Below are 18,781 nucleotides of genomic sequence, written 5' to 3'. Positions count from 1 at the left end.
CACCCCACTACCACCCCACTACCACCCCACTACCACCCCACTACCACCCCCCCACTACCACCCCACTACCACCCCACTACCACCCCACTACCACCCCACTACCACCCCACTACCACCCCACTACCACCCCTACCACCCCACTACCCCACTACCACCCCACTACCACCCCACTACCACCCACTACCACCCCACTACCACCCCACTACCACCCCACTACCCCACTACCACCCCACTACCACCCCTACTACCCCACTACCCCCCACTACCACCCCACTACTACCCCACTACCACCCCACTACCCCACTACCACCCCACTACCACCCCACTACTACTCCACTACCACTCCACTACCCCACCACACCACCACCCCACCACTAATGTGCAGAGGTGTTGAATATGAGTCAAACAAGAAATAGGTCACCACAAGACAACCAATGACAAGACAACCAATGACAAGACAACCAATGAGCCAACCAATGAGCCCAGCAGCATCAGAGACGTTTGGAATTCTATATCGGCTGTTGTTTCATAAAAGAGGAGTGCTAAAGTTGTCAATGAACTGTTAACATGTGAGAGCAACAGGGCCACAGTTATAATTAAAGCATTTATAACCTTTATTTTAATTTTACTAGGCAAGTCAGTTAAGAACAAATTATTATTTACAATGACGGCCTAGGAACAGTGGGTTAACTGCCTGTTCAGGGGCAGAACGACAGATTTGTACCTTGTCAGCTCGGGGATTCAAACTTGCAACCTTTTGGTTACTAGTCCAACGCTCTAACCACTAGGCTACCCTGCCGCCCCATCAATGAACTGTTAACATGTGAGAGCAACAGGGCCACAGTTATAATTAAAGCATCTGATCATCAATGGATTAGAGATAAAAAGCTGGGGTTTTTTACGCAGCGGCCACATAGCCTTATCACCTAGGTAGGCCACATAGCCTTATCACGTAGGTAGGCCACATAGCCTTATCACCTAGGTAGGCCACATAGCCTTATCACCTAGGTAGGCCACATAGCCTTATCACCTAGGTAGGCCACATAGCCTTATCACCTAGGTAGGCCACATAGCCTTATCACCTAGGTAGGTAGGCCACATAGCCTTATCACCTAGGTAGGTGGGCCACATAGCCTTATCACCTAGGTAGGTGGGCCACATAGCCTTATCACCTAGGTAGGTGGGCCACATAGCCTTATCACCTAGGTAGGTGGGCCACATAGCCTTATCACCTAGGTAGGTGGGCCACATAGCCTTATCACCTAGGTAGGTGGGCCACATAGCCTTATCACCTAGGTAGGTAGGCCACATAGCCTTATCACCTAGGTAGGTAGGCCACATAGCCTTATCACCTAGGTAGGTGGGCCACATAGCCTTATCACCTGGGTAGGTGGGCCACATAGCCTTATCACCTAGGTAGGTGGGCCACATGGGCCAGCCTTATCACCTAGGTAGGTGGGCCACATAGCCTTATCACCTAGGTAGGTGGGCCACATAGCCTTATCACCTAGGTAGGTGGGCCACATAGCCTTATCACCTAGGTAGGTGGGCCACATAGCCTTATCACCTAGGTAGGTGGGCCACATAGCCTTATCACCTAGGTAGGTGGGCCACATAGCCTTATCACCTAGGTAGGTGGGCCACATAGCCTTATCACCTAGGTAGGTGGGCCACATAGCCTTATCACCTAGGTAGGTGGGCCACATAGCCTTATCACCTAGGTAGGTGGGCCACATAGCCTTATCACCTAGGTAGGTGGGCCACATAGCCTTATCACCTAGGTAGGTGGGCCACATAGCCTTATCACCTAGGTAGGTGGGCCACATAGCCTTATCACCTAGGTAGGTGGGCCACATAGCCTTATCACCTAGGTAGGTGGGCCACATAGCCTTATCACCTAGGTAGGTGGGCCACATAGCCTTATCACCTAGGTAGGTGGGCCACATAGCCTTATCACCTAGGTAGGTGGGCCACATAGCCTTATCACCTTAGCCTTATCACCTAGGTAGGTGGGCCACATAGCCTTATCACCTAGGTAGGTGGGCCACATAGCCTTATCACCTAGGTAGGTGGGCCACATAGCCTTATCACCTAGGTAGGTGGGCCACATAGCCTTATCACCTAGGTAGGTGGGCCACATAGCCTTATCACCTAGGTAGGTGGGCCACATAGCCTTATCACCTAGGTAGGTGGGCCACATAGCCTTATCACCTAGGTAGGTGGGCCACATAGCCTTATCACCCAGGTAGGCCACATAGCCTTATCACCCAGGTAGGCCACATAGCCTTATCACCCAGGTAGGCCACATAGCCTTATCACCTAGGTAGGTGGGCCACATAGCCTTATCACCCAGGTAGGCCACATAGCCTTATCACCCAGGTAGGGGCCACATAGCCTTATCACCCAGGTAGGTGGGTAGGCCACATAGCCTTATCACCCAGGTAGGTGGGCCACATAGCCTTATCACCCAGGTAGGTGGGCCACATAGCCTTATCACCCAGGTAGGTGGGCCACATAGCCTTATCACCTAGGTAGGTGGGCCACATAGCCTTATCACCCAGGTAGGCCACATAGCCTTATCACCCAGGTAGGCCACATAGCCTTATCACCCAGGTAGGCCACATAGCCTTATCACCCAGGTAGGCCACATAGCCTTATCACCCAGGTAGGCCACATAGCCTATCACCTAGGTGAGTGATGAGTGTGGGATTTCCGACTGCTTAACACGACTCCCATACTCTGGGGTGCTCTAGCGACGGCGATCACTCCTGACTCGCCACACCTTCTATTTTAGACTAGAGACAACCCCTAGTCCCTTGACACTTTTAATTTGTGTGAAGTGTGAACATTTGACATTTCTTTAGTAGTTTAGCAGGTTCTCTTCTCCACAGAGACTTACTGGAGCAGTTAAGTCAATCGCACGTCGTCACCTCGTCCGCTCGGGGATTCAAACCAGCTACCTTTCGGTTACTGGCTCAACGCTCTTAACCGCTAGGCTACCTACCGCACCAATATGGTGATATCTCAGACTTGCTCTCTGATAGGCTAGGAAGAATGACACATTGCTTACAAATATCAAATATCAAATCCTGTCAGATCTCCTCAAGTGTCTAGGGTGTTCAGAGGCTAGGGGTTGTTTGTTTCTGGACAGGGCCATACATTGAGTACATCATTGTAAATGAGAATTTTGTTTTTAACTGACTTGCCTAGTTAAATAAAAGTTGTTTTTTTAATGAAAAAGAATTGAGACGTGTTCTGTCTTCTCCACCTTGTTCTTCTCTACAGGGATGTCCAAAAACAGAGTGCCGTGGTGAAAAATGAATCTTTGCAGACCATTTTATCAGGTGAGAGGAGTTGTACTTCAAGCCTTTCAGACCGTCAGTACGGTTGAAAGTATGGATTATATCCCAGCGCAGGTTGAGTATCAACAACAGAGTCCTGCCGTTTACGTGACAGCGTGGGGGTGGGGGTGCCTGCGGGGGAGGGGAGGTGCCTGCGGTTCATATACAACCGTACGACAGCACATTGTCTTATTACTTCTCCCAAAGTTAGCGTAGCATATCACGCAGATGGACTGGTCCACTGCTCCTGTTTTTCAGTTTGCATCTTCCCAAGTCCCAGTATGGTAAACTAAACTCTGTGTGAGTTGTGTGTCCTGTCAGTCTGTGACCAACAGCCTGAGTCCTGTGGATCAGAGCGTGAAATTCGCCCTCCAAGGCTGTGTGACAGCTCTCCCCAACCTAGCCCTTTTTATCTGAGGATTTCGGGCTTCCTTGTCTTGTGTTGATTTAGCCCACCAGCTAGTGTGTGTGTTGGCCACCATACTCCGGTGCTAATCTTGTCAAGATATCCTCCACTGCTGTGCTCGTTATCAAGGCCACCAGGCACTAACGTTAGTCATCCTTCAACTACAGTCGTGGCCAAAAGTTTTGAGAATGACACAAATATGAATTTCCACAAAGTTTACTGCTTCAGTGTCTTTAGATAGTTTTGTCAACTGTTACTATGGAATACTGAAGTATAATTAATTAATAAGCATTTCATAAGTGTCAAAGGATTTTATTGACAATTACATGAAGTTGATGCAAAGAGTCAATATTTGCAGTGTTGACCCTTCTTTTTCAAGACCTCTGCAATAGGCAAGGCATGCTGTCAATTAACTTCTGGGCCACATCCTGACTGATGGCAGCCCATTGTTGCATAATCAATGCTTGGAGTTTGTCAGAATTTGTGGGGTTTTGTTTGTCCACCCGCCTCTTGAGGATTGACCACAAGTTCTCAATGGGATTAAGGTCTGGGGGGTTTCCTGGCCATGGACCCAAAATATCAATGTTTTGTTCCCCGAGCCACTTAGTTATCACTTTTGCCTTATGGCAAGGTGCTCCATCATGCTGGAAATGGCATTGTTCGTCACCAAACTGTTCCTGGATGGTTGGGAGAAGTTGCTCTCAGAGGATGTGTTGGTAATATTCTTTATTCATGGCTCTGTTCTTAGGCAAAATTGTGAGTGAGCCCAGTCCCTTGGCTGAGAAGCAACCCCACACATGAATGGTCTCAGGATGCTTTATTGTTGGCATGACACAGGACTGATGGTAGCGCTCACCTTGTCTTCTCTGGACACGCTTTTCTCCCAATGTCCCAAACAATCGGAAAGGAGATTCATCAGAGAAAATGACTTTACCCCAGTCCTCAGCAGTCCAATCCCTGTACCTTTTACAGAATATCAGTCTGTCCCTGATGTTTTTCCTGGAGAGAAGTGGCTTTTTTGCTGCCCTTCTTGACACCAGGCCATCCACAAAGTCTTCACCTTACTGTGCGTGCAGATAATCTCACATCTGCCTGCTGCCATTCCTGAGCAAGCTCTGTACTGGTGGTGCCCCGATCCCACAACTGAATCAACTTTAGGAGACGGTTCTGGCGCTTGCTGGACTTTCTTGGGTGCCCTGAAGCCTTCTTCACAACAATTGAACCGCTCTCCTTGAAGTTCTTGATCCGATAAATGGTTGATTTAGGTGCAATCTTACTGGCAGCAATATCCTTGCCTGTGAAGCCCTTTTTGTGCAAAGCAATGATGACGGCACGTGTTTCCTTGCAGGTAACCATGGTTGACAGAAGAACAAAGATTCCAAGCACCACCCTCCTTTAAAAGCTTCCAGTCTGTTATTCAAACTCAATCAGCATGTCAGAGTGATCTCCAGCCTTGTCCTCGTCAACACTCACACCTGTGTTAATGAGAGTATCACTGACATGCTGTCAGCTGGTCCTTTTGTGGCAGGGCTGAAATGCAGTGGAAATGTTTTGGGGGGATTCAGTTCATTTGCATGGCAAATGGGGACTTTGCAATTAATTGCAATTCATCTGATCACTCTTCATAACATTCTGGAGTATATGAAAATTGCAGCAGACTTTGTGAAAATTAATATTTGTGTCATTCTCAAAACTTTTGGCCAAGACTGTATATATATACCAATTTGTAAGTCGCTCTGGATAAGAGCGTCTGCTAAATGACCTAAATGTAAATGTAAATGTAAATGTATATAAAACTCAAACGGGTCACTTTCCTAGATAACCACATCTATGAATGTTTGTTAGCCTAGCCAGCTGTATGACATGCGATTCAGTTTGCCTCCCCTAGACATCTCTCTGCCCTGGTATCCCTCTCCCCTGTTATCACACGCTAGCTACACATGCTTGGTGTCACAGGCTAGCTACACATGCTTGGTATCACAAGCTAGCCACACAAGCTAGCTTGCCAGTTTATTAAACTAGCTGCCACTGTGTGTTGTCAGCTTGCCTTACAAAATGACTGCCATTCGTGCGTATTTCGCATAAATAAGCATACATTTTAAATATGTTACAACTCATATTCCAGCCATGTTTACATCTCCTGTGTAACAGTATAACTTCAGACCGTCTCCGCGCCCATACCCGGGCGCGAACCAGGGACCCTCTGCACACATGAACAACAGTCACCCCTCGAAGCATCGTTACCCATCGCTCCACAAAAGCCACGGCCCTTGCAGAGCAAGGGGAACCACTACTTCAAGCTCTCAGAGCAAGTGACGTCACCGATTTGAAACGCTATTTAGCGCGCACTATTCCACCGCTAACTAAGCTAGCCATTTCACATCCGTTACACCAGCACCACCGCTAACTAAGCTAGCCGTTTCACATCCGTTACACCAGCATCAACGCTAACTAAGCTAGCCGTTTCACATCCGTTACACTAGCACCAACGCTAACTAAGCTAGCCGTTTCACATCCGTTACACCAGCACCAACGCTAACTAAGCTAGCCGTTTCACATCCGTTACACCAGCACCACCGCTAACTAAGCTAGCAGTTTCACATCCGTTACACCAGCACCAACGCTAACTAAGCTAGCCGTTTCACATCCGTTACGCCTGCCAGATTATTGTAGCTCTCTACCCTTCCTGTGTATTGTGGTAGCGGTTGTAATACAGTCTTCGGTTACTATTATATTAGTTAATTTGATGAATCGGTGTATTGTATAATAAATATTTATATTGTTTCCATTCTGAGCTCTGAGAGCACTGTGATGCTGGGTATGCATGGCTGCTCCCCTTGTGGAGCTGAACTACAGGTTAAAGACGGTCATGATCCGTTGGCCATCTGTCTCACCCCTGCGTTAACTGCACCATCCTGCCTGTGACGGTGAGTGAAGCGAAGAGGGCCTGATTTTCACAAATAATTGACCATTGTTGTTCGCCAGGACCCACCCAGGGCCACCAAAAACCAAACCGATGGCAACTCCCCTCAACCACTGTAAAAAAAAATACATACAATGCCTTGCGAAAGTATTCGCCCCCCTTGAACTTTGCGACCTTTTGCCACATTTCAGGCTTCAAACATAAAGATATAAAACTGTATTTGTTTGTGAAGAATCAACAACAAGTGGGACACAATCATGAAGTGGAACGACATTTATTGGATATTTCAAACTTTTTTAACAAATCCAAATCTGAAAAATTGGGCGTGCAAAATTATTCAGCCCCTTTACTTTCAGTGCAGCAAACTCTCTCCAGAAGTTCAGTGAGGATCTCTGAATGATCCAATGTTGACCTAAATGACTAATTTTTCATTTAGGCCCCCCCCCCCAGATGGCCATGGAACCCTGGTTTCCAACCCTCATTCTTTTAGAGGGAGAGCCATAGCAGTTCCCACAGACAGGAGCTGCGTTCAGTTGGAATGCAGGTTATGGCATCCCAGCCCAGACCACCTACAGCTATGGGTGTGGCATCTGAAGTGCCCGACCCTCTACTGATCAGCTGCGATCCTGCTATTATCGGACTTAACTTCCTTTCAAGCATGCAGAGGAGCTTTCCTCTTGAGCTATTTCATCAGCGAAACGTGAGTGAGCTCTTTATGAGCCCGGTCTACCTCCGATAGAAGGCAGATGACCTTGGTGCGACCTTTTTACCTAAGGGTTTTATCACCCCTTCACATCAATCAAGCGATTGAATTGGTGGCCTACTGTCCCCATCCTTTCCAGAATGCGGATGATGAGTGAACTAATCTCCTGTGTCCAGTCCTTTCCCTCATACGCTCTATGCAAACATCGGAGCACTACAGGAAGTCAGATCAGCTGTTTCTGTGCTTCGGTGGGAAGTCAAAAAGGCCTTGCATTGTCCAAGCCAGAGGCTTTCACACTGGCTTGTGGATGTCATCACTCAAGCCTACACGGGAGTAGGGCTCCCTGTCCCAGAAGGTGTGAGATGCCACTCGACCAGAAGTGTCACCACATCCTGGGCTACACCGAGAGGCGTCCCTCTGAAATGAGGTATACGCAGCTGCTACCTGGTTGTCGCCCTGCGCGTTGTCAAGATTTTACAAGGTCGACGTCGCAAACCTGCCACACCATGGGCTCTACCATTCTTCCAGTGGCACTGGTGCATTAATCAGAGGTTAGTGCTGTTCCTCTGAGGTTAGTGCTGTTCCTCTGAGGTTAGTGCTGTTCCTCTGAGGTTAGTGCTGTTCCTCTGAGGTTAGTGCTGTTCCTCTGAGGTTAGTGCTGTTCCTCTGAGGTTAGTGCTGTTCCTCTGAGGTTAGTGCTGTTCCTCTGAGGTTAGTGCTGTTCCTCTGAGGTTAGTGCTGTTCCTCTGAGGTTAGTGCTGTTCCTCTGAGGTTAGTGCTGTTCCTCGTGACCTTGTTGGTAGACGTCGTCCATACCTTCATCTGCACTGACTGTCTCAAAGGTACATTAGTAACTTCTGTTCTACGTTATAACTATGGTTCTATGAATACCTGGAAGACTGTCAGTACTTTCCTGTCACTCAATCTTTTGGGGTGAGAAGATTTTCTGAGACAGTGCGTGGTTTGACATACTTTTAAATATGAACCGTGGGGGGAGGCATGTCCTCCCACGCTGTCATGTCACCTGCTTGACTTTGTTATTATTACTCAAACCTGTGCAGAGCGTGTGGGATATATTCTATACTTTCAACCGTACTGACGGTCTAATATGTTTTTAAAGCTTAGTTTTTCTTCCCTCGTATCCATCCTCTCCTGTCTCTCTTCCTTCGTATTCATCCTCTCCTGTCTCTCTTCCTTCGTATTCATCCTCTCCTGTCTCTCTTCCCTCGTATTCATCCTCTCTTCCCTCGTATTCATCCTCTCTTCCCTCGTATTCATCCTCTCTTCCCTCGTATTCATCCTCTCTTCCCTCGTATTCATCCTCTCCTGTCTCTCTTCCCTCGTATTCATCCTCTCTTCCCTCGTATTCATCCTCTCTTCCCTGTATTCATCCTCTCTTCCCTGTAATCATCCTCTCCTGTCTCTCTTCCCTTGTATTCATCCTCTCCTGTCTCTCTTCCCTCGTATTCATCCTCTCCTGTCTCTCTTCCCTCGTATTCATCCTCTCCTGTCTCTCTTCCCTCGTATTCATCCTCTCCTGTCTCTCTTCCCTCGTATTCATCCTCTCCTGTCTCTCTTCCCTCGTATTTATCCTCTCCTGTCTCTCTTCCCTCGTATTTATCCTCTCCTGTCTCTCTTCCCTCGTATTTATCCTCTCCTGTCTCTCTTCCCTCGTATTTATCCTCTCCTGTCTCTCTTCCCTCGTATTCATCCTCTCCTGTCTCTCTTTCCTCGTATTCATCCTCTCCTGTCTCTCTTCCCTCGTATTCATCCTCTCCTGTCTCTCTTCCCTCGTATTCATCCTCTCCTGTCTCTCTTCCCTCGTATTCATCCTCTCTTCCCTCGTATTCATCCTCTCTTCCCTCGTATTCATCCTCTCTTCCCTCGTATTCATCCTCTCTTCCCTCGTATTCATCCTCTCTTCCCTCGTATTCACCTCTCCTGTCTCTCTTCCCTCGTATCCATCCTCTCGTATCCATCCTCTCCTGTCTCTCTTCCCTCGTATTCCTCCTCTCGTATCCATCCTCTCCTGTCTCTCTTCCCTCGTATTCATCCTCTCCTCTCTTCCCTCGTATTCATCCTCTCCTGTCTCTCTTCCCTCGTATTCATCCTCTCCTGTCTCTCTTCCCTCGTATCCATCCTCTCCTGTCTCTCTTCCCTCGTATTCATCCTCTCCTTGTCTCCTCTCCTAGGCACAGAATGCACTGTGTCCCAGTCTTTACTGACACAGCAGGGGGTCCCAGTCATTGGTCTCTCCAATGGGAAGTCTTACTGCTTCAACTCCTCCCTGGAGACATGGTAAGACACACACACACATACACATACACTTACTTTAGAGAAATCATGAAAGTCACACATTCTATATTACCCTTGTAATTATCTTGTGGCGTGTCAGGAACCTAATCGCAGATAAACAGGACTCCCTGGTGCAGTGTGCCGACTTCAAGAACTGCATCTCCTCCCAGGATGCACCCGTGTCACAGGGACCCCTGGCTCTCACACAGGGACACAACCTCAAGTGAGTCTTGACTGTTAACGATGATCTAGGATCAACTTACCATAACCTTATCCATTAGTGGGGACAATGCTAAACTGACCCAAGATCAGAGTGTAGGGAAACATCACCCTACACAGACTGATACACACTCACCACATTTACTCGTGATGAAGACCAGGGGCTGAAGGTCTCTGATTAAGAGCTGAACAGTTCAGATGTCGATGTCATGTTAATGGTGAACAGCAGGGTCGTGTTCAGAAACCAGACTAAAACAGGGGGAGGTACTATCCGAACTCGTCCAATATGAAAAGGCTTGTTTTTCCTTTTCTGCCCGCGGCGTGCAGCCTTCAACGGCAGTGGGCCCACTGCCGTTGAAGGCTGCACGCCACGGGCCCACTGCCGTTGAAGGCTGCACGCCACGGGCCCACTGCCGTTGAAGGCTGGCCCACCCACTGCCGTTGAAGGCTGCACGCCGCGGGCCCACTGCCGTTGAAGGCTGCACGCCGCGGGCCCACTGCCGTTGAAGGCTGCACGCCGCGGGCCCACTGCCGTTGAAGGCTGCACGCCACGGGCCCACTGCCGTTGAAGGCTGCACGCCTCGGGCCCACTGCCGTTGAAGGCTGCACGCCACGGGCCCACTGCCGTTGAAGGCTGCACGCCGCGGGCCCACTGCCGTTGAAGGCTGCACGCCGCGGGCCCACTGCCGTTGAAGGCTGCACGCCGCGGGCCCACTGCCGTTGAAGGCTGCACGCCGCGGGCCCACTGCCGTTGAAGGCTGCACGCCGCGGGCCCACTGCCGTTGAAGGCTGCACGCCGCGGGCCCACTGCCGTTGAAGGCTGCACGCCGCGGGCCCACTGCCGTTGAAGGCTGCACACCGCGGGCCCACTGCCGTTGAAGGCTGCACGCCGCTTCTTTGTAACAGTATGGGAGGTGAGATGTGGGAAGATGTCTTCGGCTTCCAGACATTTGAACAGATATTAAATAGCGGCCACTAGTTAACAAGTGCTGTTTATTTCAATGGGAGAAGTAGCCTGTAATATTGATCACCATGTCAACTAGCGTTACTGTAGGGAGGTGTTGTGCTGACCTGAGGCGTTCCCCACTGGGCAGCTGTGTCACGTCGTCTCCAGTGGTGACATGGCCAGACGTTTTCCTCCAAGGTTCAGCGATGTTCATGACGTTGGTCACTATTTGGAAGTCACGGGATACAGTCTACTCGGTGGAGAGTGCACGTTTGGTGCTACACTGTGACCTTCGACCCCCCCCCGCCTGCCGAGCACTGCTATTCAGCAGTTCTGTTAACGTTCCGACGAGGGAAGTAGCTAGTTAGTGTTGTCAAGGTGACTGTTAATGCACAGATACAGTCGTTGCTTGGTTTTACTGATTTTTACACCGTAAATGTGCAAGTTGACTGTGGCATTAACTTTCTATCCAAAAATAATGAAACTACGTTAATCCAGAACTTTGCCAAACCTTTCCCTATTTTTCCGATGTTTTAATGTGGTTGTTTTCCTCTCCCAGTGCGGGTCGCCTGGCCTCCAGACTGTCGTCCACCCCCCACCACCTGCAGCATGGCATGACCCTGGTTTTCCTGGAGAACCAGCTGGCCTCAGCCCTCACCCTGCGCTCCAGCACAGAGTACCACTACTGGCTGCTCATCTATGCACGCTTCCTGGTCACTGAGGGTGAGCCCAGACTGTGTCCCACATGACAACCTATGCCCTTTTACTTTAGACCAGGGCCCATAGAGGAAGTGGATGGGGCATGTGTGACAAAATGAACTGAAATCAACTCCGTTATTTGGTCATGTGATTTGGCAGTTTATTTTTTTTAACATTCACACGTGTCCCTTCCATTGGTGGTTAGCTGGTAGTGGCCAAAGTAAGTTAAAGATTGTAGTAGCTGAAAAATGAACCATGGATTATAGTTTCTCATGGCCCATAGACTCGTTTCAGGATGAGGAAACCATCTAAGTTGTAAAATCCGGAACATTCCTTTTACTTTACGTATTTTTCTTGCTGTCTAACCTTTGTGTTTTGTCCGGCAGGCTCTGATTATCGGCTACGTGAGCTCTGTAAAGACTTACTGGGACCAGTGCACAAGTCTGCCGGCAGTGCATGGGAGCCGACAACCCTGGTAGGTGCCTAGAAGGCAGCACACGGTGCCTAGAAGGCAGGACACGGTGCCTAGAAGGCAGCACGGCTAGGGCCGAATGAATCTTGCCCCCGGGCTCAATTGCTACAGCATTTAGACTGCGTTTAAACAAGCTGCCCAATTAAGTATTTTTAAAAAATATATTTTTTGACTAATTGGTATTTTTGACCAATCAGGCCAGCTCTTACCAGTAATTGGACAGAAGAACAGAATGGGGCTTCCTGTGAAAACACAAGCATAGATCCTGTAAATACTTAGCAACAGAATTGGATTTAAAACAGGTGTGGCTGAAATGTGAGACGGCCTCCTTCAGCTGTTTTTAATCATCCTGTGAGTACTCTGAAATCATTTAATGAGAGTACTCACACAGTGAAATCATTTAATGAGAGTACTCGAACAGTGAAATCATTTAATGAGAGTACTCAAACAGTGAAATCATTTAATGAGAGTACTCAAACAGTGAAATCATTTAATGAGAGTACTCAAACAGTGAAATCATTTAATGAGAGTACTCGAACAGTGAAATCATTTAATGAGAGTGCTCGAACAGTGAAATCATTTAATGAGAGTACTCAAACAGTGAAATCATTTAATGAGAGTACTCAAACAGTGAAATCATTTAATGAGAGTACTCGAACAGTGAAATCATTTAATGAGTATTCAGTGAAATCATTTAATGAGAGTACTCAAACAGTGAAATCATTTAATGAGTATTCAGTGAAATCATTTAATGAGAGTACTCAAACAGTGAAATCATTTAATGAGTATTCAGTGAAATCATTTAATGAGAGTACTCAAACAGTGAAATCATTTAATGAGAGTACTCAAACAGTGAAATCATTTAATGAGAGTACTCAAACAGTGAAATCATTTAATGAGAGTACTTAAACAGTGAAATCATTTAATGAGAGTACTTAAACAGTGAAATCATTTAATGAGAGTACTCAAACAGTGAAATCATTTAATGAGAGTACTCAAACAGTGAAATCATTTAATGAGAGTACTCAAACAGTGAAATCATTTAGAGTACTCAAACAGTGAAATCATTTAGAGTACTCAAACAGTGAAATCATTTAGAGTACTCAAACAGTGAAATCATTTAGAGTACTCAAACAGTGAAATCATTTAGAGTACTCAAACAGTGAAATCATTTAGAGTACTCGAACAGTGAAATCATTTAGAGAGTACTCGAACAGTGAAATCATTTAATGAGAGTACTCGAACAGTGAAATCATTTAATGAGAGTATGCAGTGAAATCATTTAATGAACAGTGAAATCATTTAATGAGTGAAATCATTTAATGAGAGTACTCGAACAGTGAAATCATTTAATGAGTATTCAGTGAAATCATTTAATGAGTATTCAGTGAAATCATTTAATGAGAGTACTCAAACAGTGAAATCATTTAATGAGAGTACTCAAACAGTGAAATCATTTAATGAGAGTACTCAAACAGTGAAATCATTTAATGAGAGTACTCGAACAGTGAAATCATTTAATGAGAGTACTTAAACAGTGAAATCATTTAGAGTACTCGAACAGTGAAATCATTTAGAGTACTCGAACAGTGAAATCATTTAGAGTACTCGAACAGTGAAATCATTTAATGAACAGTGAAATCATTTAATGAGAGTAACAGTGAAATCATTTAATGAGAGTAGAGTACTCGAACAGTGAAATCATTTAATGAGAGTACTCACACAGTGAAATCATTTAATGAAATCATTTAGAGTACTCGAACAGTGAAATCATTTAATACTCGAACAGTCAAATCATTTAATGAGTACTCGAACAGTGAAATCATTTAATGAGAGTGAAATCATTTAGAGTACTCGAACAGTGAAATCATTTAATGAGTACTCGAACAGTGAAATCATTTAATGAGAGTACTCGAACAGTGAAATCATTTAATGAGAGTACTCGAACAGTGAAATCATTTAATGATAGTACTCGAACAGTGAAATCATTTAATGAGAGTACTCGAACAGTGAAATCATTTAATGAGAGTACTCAAACAGTGAAATCATTTAATGAGAGTAAATCTTTAATGAGAGTACAAACAGTGAAATCATTTAATGAGAGTACTCAAACAGTGAAATCATTTAGAGTACTGAAATCAAACAGTGAAATCATTTAGAGTACTCATTTAATGAGAGTACTCAAACAGTGAAATCATTTAATGAGAGTACTCAACAGTGAAATCATTTAGAGTACTCAAACAGTGAAATCATTTAGAGTACTCAAACAGTGAAATCATTTAGAGTACTCAAACAGTGAAATCATTTAGAGTACTCAAACAGTGAAATCATTTAGAATACTCAAACAGTGAAATCATTTAATGAGAGTACTCGAACAGTGAAATCATTTAATGAGAAATCATTTAGAGTACTCGAACAGTGAAATCATTTAATGAGAAATCATTTAATGAGAGTACTCGAACAGTGAAATCATTTAATGAGAGTACTCGAACAGTGAAATCATTTAATGAGAACAGTAAATCATTTAATGATAGTACTCGAAACAAATCATTTAGAGTGAAATCATTTAATGAGAGTGAAATCATTTAAACAGTGAAATCATTTAATGAAATCATTTAGAGTACTCAAACAGTGAAATCATTTAATGAGAGTACTCAAACAGTGAAATCATTTAGAGTACTCAAACAGTGAAATCATTTAGAGTACTCAAACAGTGAAATCATTTAGAGTACTCAAACAGTGAAATCATTTAATGAGAGTACTCACACAGTGAAATCATTTAATGAGAGTGCTCAAACAGTGAAATCATTTAATGAGAGTGCTCAAACAGTGAAATCATTTAGAGTACTCAAACAGTGAAATCATTTAGAGTACTCGAACAGTGAAATCATTTAGAGTACTCGAACAGTGAAATCATTTAATGAGAGTGCTCAAACAGTGAAATCATTTAATGAGAGTACTCGAACAGTGAAATCATTTAGAGTACTCGAACAGTGAAATCATTTAGAGTACTCGAACAGTGAAATCATTTAGAGTACTCGAACAGTGAAATCATTTAGAGTACTCGAACAGTGAAATCATTTAGAGTACTCGAACAGTGAAATCATTTAATGAGAGTGCTCGAACAGTGAAATCATTTAATGAGAGTGCTCGAACAGTGAAATCATTTAATGAGAGTACTCAAACAGTGAAATCATTTAATGAGAGTACTCAAACAGTGAAATAATTTAATGAGAGTACTCAAACAGTCAAATCATTTAATGAGAGTACTCGAACAGTGAAATCATTTAATGAGAGTACTCAAACAGTGAAATCATTTAATACTCAAACAGTGAAATCATTTAGAGTACTCGAACAGTGAAATCATTTAGAGTACAGTGAAATCAGTTAGAGTACTCGAACAGTGAAATCATTTAGAACAGTGAAATCATTTAGAGTACTCGAACAGTGAAATCATTTAGAGTACTCGAACAGTGAAATCATTTAATGAACAGTGAAATCATTTAGAGTACTCGAACAGTGAAATCATTTAGAGTACTCGAACAGTGAAATCATTTAATGAGAGTACTCGAACAGTGAAATCATTTAATGAGAGTACTCGAACAGTGAAATCATTTAATGAGTAAATCATTTAGAGTACGAACAGTGAAATCATTTAGAGTACTCGATCAGTCAAATCATTTAGTACTCGAACAGTGAAATCATTTAATGATAGTACTCGAACAGTGAAATCATTTAGAGTACTCGAACAGTGAAATCATTTAGAGTACTCGAACAGTGAAATCATTTAGAGTACTCGAACAGTGAAATCATTTAGAGTACTCGAACAGTGAAATCATTTAGAGTACTCGAACAGTGAAATCATTTAGAGTACTCGAACAGTGAAATCATTTAGAGTACTCGAACAGTGAAATCATTTAATGATAGTACTCGAACAGTGAAATCATTTAGAGTACTCGAACAGTGAAATCATTTAGAGTACTCGAACAGTGAAATCATTTAGAGTACTCGAACAGTGAAATCATTTAGAGTACTCGAACAGTGAAATCATTTAGAGTACTCGAACAGTGAAATCATTTAATGAGAGTACTCGAACAGTGAAATCATTTAATGAGAGTACTCGAACAGTGAAATCATTTAATGAGAGTAGTCGAACAGTGAAATCATTTAATGAGAGTACTCGAACAGTGAAATCATTTAATGAGAGTACTCAAACAGTGAAATCATTTAATGAGAGTACTACTCAAACAGTGAAATCATTTAATGAGAGTACTCAAACAGTGAAATCATTTAATGAGAGTACTCAAACAGTGAAATAATTTCAAATACCCATCCCTAATCCCAAATGAAATAGCAATGATGATTGAGAGAACAGTGATTTATGGGATTGGGTCAATCCCAGAGAGGGTCCCAAACAGCGTTGGTTACAGGAACACTCCTCGTGACGGGAGGTCGAGGCTCATATAGAATTAGAATTCCAGTATTAGAATTAGTTCCAGTAATGAGCTCCAATCCAAACACAGTGAAATGATCATGTGACTTGTCCTTTGACCTATCTGTCTGTCCCCAGGGCCTGCGGAAGAGGGACCTCTTGAGAGAGCTGCTGCCTGTCATAGGACAGAACTTGCATTTCCAGAGGCTCTTCACAGAGTACCAGGACCAGCTGGAGCTGCTCGGCAACAAATAGCACTTCTCAAGTAACTCACTTCCTTACCCCACTATCCTATCCAGCCCAGCTCCACCCTGGCTGCTGACCGACATTCTCTCCTCCAGCTCTGGCTCTATCCAGGTCTCGCTCCGCTCTGCTCCGTCTAACCAAGCCTGAAGGAAGCTCTCTGTCCCTGGGTGGAGAACCACTGGCACCCGGGTCGCAGAATGCTGAAAACAGCACTGAATAATGACTGATTATGCATTGTCACCAAGTATCCATGAATTATTGATCGATTTAATTATGTTGATAACGACAATGCTAATTATGTTGGAACTGTTTTCGAGGAAAGGAAATCCGAGCCCTGCTAGAACTGTCAGGAGTATTCTCTTTCTGGGAAGATGGAGAAAAGCGTATACCTGGTTTTGGATGGGTCACGAGAAGCACAACAGTCCCGTCCCCCTTAACCTCCACCGACTCCCTCACCGGACCCCTGCTATGTGTGGCTGCTGCCCACCAAGCCTGGCTATGGGTCGCACCTGTCCTTCTCCTGCCCTGGGGTGCAACTATACAGGGTTATCTGGGGTCACATGCTTAAGGGTCAATGTAATGGAAAAAAAGAAAAGCTACAGTAGGATTGAGGAGCTATGTTCTACCATGAATCACCCTCTTCTGAGCTGAACCCCTCTCCTATCTTTACAGAATGTGTACAGACTCTTTTCTGTTAGTCAATTTTAAATGTTTGTACAAGGCAACTTCTTTTCCATTTTCTAAAAAAAAGAAGAAAATAAATGAGAGAAAAATAATACAAACAGGCAACACTTGTGTTTTGAAATTAAATAAAACAATCAACCAATGCTGTTTGGCGAATCTTCTTGTCCACGGTTGTTTCTGTCTCCTGCCTGTCTGGAGCCTCGGGCCTGGCCTGTCTGGAGCCTCGGGCCTGGCCTGTCTGGAGCCTCGGGCCTGGCCTGTCTGAATAAATGAATGCTGATCTATTCAGGATGACATGGTTGTTTTTCTTTCAATATGCTAGTTAGTTAGCAGAGTAAGGATGTGTGCCAATAAACTCCTAATTTGTGCACATGATCACTTCCTTTCATGGATTAGAATGGCAATGACTAGTATAAGTGATGTGTTGGAAACTCCACCTAGCCCGTGCCTTCATCAATACAATGACTTTAGATTTGTGGGAGATACAGAACGAGCGCAAGGAATATTATTGAGGGGGAAATGAGGACTTGGCTGTTGTTCCATAGTTGACCACAGGGGGGTAGTAGAGACCCACAGTTCAGGGCATTGTAGAGACCCATAGTATACGGTTCAGAGTGTTGTAGAGACCCGTAGTACACGGTTCAGAGTGTTGTAGAGACCCGTACTACACGGTTCAGAGCATTGTTGTAGAGACCCACAGTACACGGTTCAGAGTGTTGTAGAGACCCACAGTACACGGTTCAGAGTGTTGTAGTAGAGACCTACAGTACACGGTTCAGTGTTGTAGTAGAGACCTACAGTACACGGTTCAGAGTGTTGTAGAGACCACAGTACACGGTTCAGAGCACTGTAGTAGAGACCCACAGTACACGGTTCAGAGTGTTGTTGTAGAGACCCACAGTACACGGTTCAGAGTGTTGTAGTAGAGACCTACAGTACACGGTTCAGAGTATTGTAGAGACCACAGTACATGGTTCAGTGTGTTGTAGAGACCACAGTACACGGTTCAGAGTGATGTAGAGACCCACAGTACATGGTTCAGAGCACTGTAGAGACCCACAGTACACAGTTCAGAGCATTGTAGAGACCCACAGTACACGGTTCAGAGTGTTGTAGAGACCCACAGTACACTGTTCAGAGTGTTGTAGAGACCCACAGTACACGGTTCAGAGTGTTGTAGAGACCCACAGTACACGGTTCAGAGTGTTGTAGAGACCCACAGTACACGGTTCAGAGTGTTGTAGAGACCCACAGTACACGGTTCAGAGTGTTGTAGAGACCCACAGTACACGGTTCAGAGTGTTGTAGAGACCACAGTACACGGTTCAGAGTGTTGTAGAGACCCACAGTACACGGTTCAGAGCGTTGTAGAGACCCACAGTTCAGAGTGTTGTAGAGACCCACAGTACACGGTT

The 18,781-nt window shown here is 45.0% G+C and overlaps 1 protein-coding gene across 1 annotated transcript in view; it reads left to right on the top strand.

Annotated features, from left to right (window-relative positions):
* The window catches only part of LOC124034674 (protein HIRA), a 49,119-nt gene extending 31,606 nt beyond the window's left edge, over positions 1 to 17,513 (top strand). The window contains 6 exon segments of the mRNA XM_046348144.1: positions 3,286 to 3,344; positions 9,566 to 9,671; positions 9,769 to 9,891; positions 11,393 to 11,556; positions 11,919 to 12,007; positions 16,575 to 17,513. Coding sequence (XP_046204100.1) covers positions 3,286 to 3,344; positions 9,566 to 9,671; positions 9,769 to 9,891; positions 11,393 to 11,556; positions 11,919 to 12,007; positions 16,575 to 16,691 — 658 coding nt within the window. The 3' untranslated portion in view covers positions 16,692 to 17,513.
* Positions 17,514 to 18,781: the final 1,268 nt, after the last annotated feature.

This window comes from Oncorhynchus gorbuscha, linkage group LG04, assembly GCF_021184085.1.
Source record: "Oncorhynchus gorbuscha isolate QuinsamMale2020 ecotype Even-year linkage group LG04, OgorEven_v1.0, whole genome shotgun sequence".
Classification (NCBI taxonomy): domain Eukaryota; kingdom Metazoa; phylum Chordata; class Actinopteri; order Salmoniformes; family Salmonidae; genus Oncorhynchus; species Oncorhynchus gorbuscha.
The sequence above is the reverse complement of the archived record's forward strand: the minus strand, read 5'-3'. Positions and strand labels throughout refer to the sequence as shown.